At 31.8% G+C, this 5,753-nt stretch overlaps 2 protein-coding genes across 2 annotated transcripts in view; one reads left to right on the top strand and one right to left on the bottom strand.

Moving 5' to 3' along the window:
• Positions 1-1,094, bottom strand: part of LOC108689606 (lymphoid-specific helicase-like) — a 4,421-nt gene extending 3,327 nt beyond the window's left edge. Inside the window, exon 1 of the mRNA XM_018196464.1 lies at positions 1,028-1,094. Coding sequence (XP_018051953.1) covers positions 1,028-1,094 — 67 coding nt within the window. The remainder of the gene's footprint in view (positions 1-1,027) is intronic.
• A 493-nt stretch (positions 1,095-1,587) lies between these two features.
• LOC108689603 (sterol regulatory element-binding protein 2-like) overlaps positions 1,588-5,753 on the top strand; it is a 5,020-nt gene continuing 854 nt past the window's right edge. The window contains 6 exon segments of the mRNA XM_018196463.1: positions 1,588-1,840; positions 2,673-3,194; positions 3,686-3,901; positions 3,904-3,916; positions 3,995-4,401; positions 4,727-5,527. Of these exon segments, the coding sequence (XP_018051952.1) occupies positions 1,741-1,840; positions 2,673-3,194; positions 3,686-3,901; positions 3,904-3,916; positions 3,995-4,401; positions 4,727-5,527 (2,059 nt within the window). The 5' untranslated portion in view covers positions 1,588-1,740.

The following is a 5,753-nucleotide window of genomic DNA, read 5'->3' as shown; positions in this document are numbered from 1 at the left end:
ATGCAAACTTATATAGAACACATTTATTGCTATTTCTTAAATTTAACAATTAATGTATAAATTCTAAATAAAATCGTAAGGCTTACAACATAATGTAAAATTAAACATTTTTTAAGCTTATATCTTCATACAATATTTTTACAGATAGCTTCTTATTAGCCCAAAATTTATAAAAAATCATAGATATTTACGAATAATAGTACGTCTTATGATACATATTCATAAAATAAAAATATTAGTTGTAAATTCTTAATTTGTGAGAATGTTACAAATCTTAAAATTCTGCTTAGTTGACCTATAAAAATTCTTCTTAAAGAATAGACTTATATGTCAAACTTATTTGAATATTCCTACTGTACTAAAAATAATAGTGAATGCATTCTATAAATATTTTATAAATATTTGAATGTTTATAACTTTTTAATAAAATATTTTTGAACAAAGTTCATATAAACTTTTTTCATCTATTCAACTTTACTGACACACTATAAATTTGATCATGACTGCAGATCTTAAACAAAACAATTTTATTAAAATTTTACAAAAGAGAAAGATATATACTTTTAAGACTGAAATTAATAAAAATAAAAATAAAATAATTTTCAAAAAGAACAAATATTCTCTTGTTGAAAATGACAAAAATGTATTGTATGTCTTAATTTATAGACCTGTTTTTTTAACTGAATTTTTACCAGTTTATCTTTCTTCTTTTTTAAGAAGAAAAAAAAGAAGAAAGATGAACTGATGCAAAAGTTCAGCCAAAAAGAACAGGCCTTATAATCTTATAATTAAAGTTAGTATATAGCAAGAAAGGTATATCTTTCTCTTTAATTTTGAGAAAATCGTAATGATTAGAATATTATAGACTCATCTTTAATCTTGATCTTTGTGGACATCAGCATATAAATAAAAAATATACATATAGTATATACATGTAGTATATAAATAAGAGTTATGTAAATATAAATAATGCATCGCAATGTATTGGTACAATTTAGAAAAAATGAAACTAAAATAATAAATTTACCTATTAGAGAAGTTGAATAGCAACTGGAATCAATCGAATTTGAATTATCTTGAGAAGATATATTCATTTTTGTATCGTCTTTTACGAGAATCAACGATTGCTTTGAGCCAAATTGTATCTATGAAGACAGCTAATTTCGCACTTTGATACTATGCTTCCTTTTAATGCGAGACACTATGTGTTTCTTAATCACTTAAAATAAATGAACGAAAATAATCGCACGTGTTATTCGATTAAAATCAACGGTTGAAATGGAGGGAATGTTAAAAGTGGTTAAGACCGAAATAAGAGTGATTGCCGCCAAATAAAGGCTTTAGAAATCATTACTAGAAATTTCTGAGACCCAAAAGTCCTTGATTACGTATCTAGTAATATTCTAGTAATATTTTTTCCGCGATCATTGGTAACGCGGCACGTTTCCGGCATAGCGGCATTGTTTTTTTTCCGAACAAACCAGCGTCAAGGATTTTTTCGAACGGACTCGAACGGAGTCGTGAATATCTGTGAAGTTTAGGTGAGTTTAGGAACTCGCGTCGATGACGCAACATCGTCTGATCAGCAGCGACAGTCCGGATTGGTCGCACGAGGGTCGTACGATCGTTTATAATTTTCCGTCTACTGCGTTTTGACATATCGTGTGATCGTTCCGCAAAATCAACGGCTCGTGAGCTTTTCTTCAGCGTGATCGCGAAAGTTTGAGGTCGACAACGGCAATGGCAGATTCGAGCGGCTGGGCATCAGCTCAGGAGAATGACTTTCCCAATTTTCAATCGAATGACAGTTTCAATTTGAACGAAGTCACTGGCATCGATGGTAGGTCTTGCGCTCCGCTTTTTTCAAAATGTGTATCGCGTCCTTTCTTTTACTTTCTCTATCTCTTTCCTCCAACGTATTCGCGCGTATTTCGAGAAGCTAACATATTTTATCAGGTATTATGGGCTAGTTTTTTTAATTCATTGATTGATCAGTCACATTATTTACAAATACACTTTTATGGAACAAAATACATTTGCGCACAATGCAATTTATTAATTGATAATTAAAAAACACATCCTACCTTACTTCATTGTTGAGGAGATAAGATTGTTTAATCTCTTACCTGTTTTGATTGTTGCTATGCATTTGGAAGTGACATAAACATAAACATATCATATTGATTATTTAAACTCGATTCCACTTCCACCAATATAAGATTGATCTATATTTTATCTTTTTTTAATTCTAAGAATCTGCAAGTAAATAATTATTATAATTATCTATCAATATATATTATTGTATTATATATCAATAATGATGTCAATAATAATATCAATAATGATAAAATATTCCACATTAATATTCTAAGAATTAAACTTAAAATTTAACATTCTAAGAATTAAAAAAGATAACAATTGAATCAAGATTAATCTTACATTGATGAGCCTTAATAATGATTTCTATTACTCTATGAAATCATATGCTACATACAATTATTTTAATTTACATGTTTTTCTAATAATATTAAATAATTATATTAAAAATAGTTGAAGAAATTATAATCAAAATATATTTGATTATAATTGATATTTTTTTATGTCAAATATTTTATTAGATATTAGTGTCAATATTTTATTATTGTTGATAAAATATAATTGTTGATTTACAGATCTTCTGACGAATTGCGAGAATGAATTGCTGAAGAATGAGCTTTTCAGCGATGAGGCTTTACTTTCCGAATTGGATGAGCCAATGCCAGTTGATGGAGACACATTTAACTTCTTAAGTATCAATAATGATGAGTTTAAAGACTTCAAAGATCCAGCAATTCTTGAACCATCAAATGTTATGGTGACACAACAGACTGATAGCACTACACCTGTTGCTTATATTCAGCAGGACATTACGTCAGTGCCACAGAATAGACCACAGAGAATAGTAGCTTCAACAAAGCCTACAGTATTCAGCTCACAGTATACTATACCACAAAATGTGAATTTTAATGTACAGTCGCCAAACGTTGTAACCTTAGCTCCTGTTACTCAACAGCGACAACTACTTCTTCCAGCCAAATTAATTAAGTCAGAATCTCTCGTGTATTCAAAGGGTGGACAAACCATCACATCAACTTCTGTTCCACATCAAATACATACTCTTGTGAATACTACAAATGGAACAGTGTTAACTACTGGTAAGTAAATACAATTAAGAATTTGAAGAGGTTTCTCAATATTATTACATTTATATATTCACACAGTTCTATCTGAATGTCCTCGAAATGTTCTTGCAACATAGAAGATGTTTCTTGAAATCTGTGCTATATGGAGATTTATATTATTTAGATATAAATATGAATGATTATCAAATATAAGCAAAATGTCTATACAATTAAAATCCTTAAAATAATAATAATCCTAAACAATTAGAATGTACTTAATAATAAAATTGACTATAAGTGCAGTGCATGTGTAATTAACTTTAAGTATATTTCAATTGTTTGCAAATTATATCTTATCGCCTTAACAACCACAGTTTATATAAGGATTTTATTGTATTTGATTTATTCTTATAGCTACAAAATTATTTTTATTTTTAACGAATAATTATGCGAAATAAGAGTGTAAATGTAATTTTATAGCATGCATTAATTTAATGCTAATTAATGATATTGTTTGATTCAAGAGATACCTGTAGTATTGGACACTGACAAGGTACAAATTAATCGTCTAAACACAGGTACACATGTGAGTGTACCGAGAGTGAGAGAAGTGAAACGCAGTGCCCACAATGCTATTGAGCGTCGTTACAAGATATCGATCAATGATAAGATAATTGAATTGAAAAATTTTGTAGTCGGAATTGACGCCAAGCTGAACAAGTCGGCAATTTTACGAAAAACATCGACTACATTAAGCAAGAATGATAAGATTTTACCTCGCGATATATTAACAAGAAGGATAGCTTTTGAATTTCTTGTTTTGTGTAATACAGGCATCTGCAGAATTACGGTGCAAAATTAAAGGCCGAAAATATGGCGTTGAAAATGTCTGCACAACGGCACAATCTTCGTGATTTGTACCAACAAATCCAGAGCTGTGGAGAGTTGACACCTCCACGCTCCGATTCGAGCGAACCATCTTTGTCACCTGCACCTGCGCCGCCGTCACCACCATCCCCATCGTCGGTAAAGGACGTTCCAGATGCGTTGCACAATTTACACCTTGTATCAACTTCGTCTATTGGAGGCATGAAAGATCACATTCGACTGACATTGTGCGGATTCATGCTATTATTTTTAGCATTCAATCATCTTGGTATCCTTATGAACAATATTGGAAGATTCAATTATGATTATGTGAATACGAAACTGGATGGACGAACGATACTCAATTATCTAGGTAATAAATGCCCTTTGTTTTTTTTTTTTCAATTTGCAAAAACGATTTTGATATATTTTTTTATAATATTCTTGAGACAGGTCCTTTCTATATAAAGATTATGCGTTTCGCGGGTTTTTTCTGCATCCAGATCCATTTTTGGAAGGCTAACTTTCATGAACCTTGCAGTTCACTTCATCAGGAGCCTGATCAGGCTGATGCAGTGAACTGCAAAGTTCACGAAATGTTGGCATTCCAAGAATGGATCTTGACACGGAAGAAACCCGCGAAACGCATAATCTTTATATTTTTTAATAGTTAATACACTATTTCTTTTTATTTGCAGATCAACTAGAATCGGATAAGCAACCGTGGAGCAATGTTGTTCTTTGGTTTACCAATCTAATACTCTTGGCAATTTGTCTTTACAAACTGTTACTTTATGGTGATCCTATTTTGCCTACCGACAGCAAAGTTTTTCTCGCAACCACGTGGCAAATAGTGCGGCAGACTCTTCACAAATTATGGCTGGGTAGATGGGTTATGCACATTAGCAAATGGTTGTCGGAGAAATCAGAACGGCAACAGGCGGAGACATCTGCCGTGGAAATTGCTATCGTTTACCAGCATATGCTCTGTCTTCGTATGTCTGAAAGAACTAAAGATTCAACATTATATCTTATTCTTTGCGCCGTCAATTACGCGGAAACTGCTGGCGAGAGTATGCCAAAACCACTTTTGGCAGAGATCTATATGAATGCACTGTGTCTGAAAGAGTCCTTTTTTCCATACATACACAAATATTATCTGGGTAAAGCACGCATATTGCTATCCTCTTGCACCGTTCCCCCGAAATTGAAATGGATCATGACCGACGAAGGCGCTAAATTCTTGGCATCTCAAAAGTGGCAGTATAAGAAACAATCTGACAGCGAATTCACATCACAGAATAATCGAGCGGATCCATTGTCATACGCGGCTCGTGCGTACAGGCATCATCTGATCGAACAGTGTCTACGTTTATTGACTGGCACGGTTGGAGAATGTCATGCATCCTCTGTACTTGAATTAGGACGAATGATTATGGCTTCTGCGGAAGTGGAAGCCTGTTTCCCATGTACCGATAAAATTAGTGTAGCAAGTACGAAAAGACTATTTGAAACTAAAGAAAAATCGCACTTCAAATTTAAAAAAATATCACATTAATATATGTTTTTTAATTATGTTATTATAATTATATTTATAATTATATTTATAATTATATTTAGTATATTCAGTAAAAAAATAGCCATAATAATTACACTGACCTATTTTTTTGTTTGCAAGTGAATATTATTGTGCAATATATTTTTTTTTTATTTTTGCAGCATGCT

The sequence above is a fragment of the Atta colombica genome, unplaced genomic scaffold (genome assembly GCF_001594045.1).
Source record: "Atta colombica isolate Treedump-2 unplaced genomic scaffold, Acol1.0 scaffold272, whole genome shotgun sequence".
NCBI classification, from domain to species: domain Eukaryota; kingdom Metazoa; phylum Arthropoda; class Insecta; order Hymenoptera; family Formicidae; genus Atta; species Atta colombica.
The sequence above is the reverse complement of the archived record's forward strand: the minus strand, read 5'-3'. Positions and strand labels throughout refer to the sequence as shown.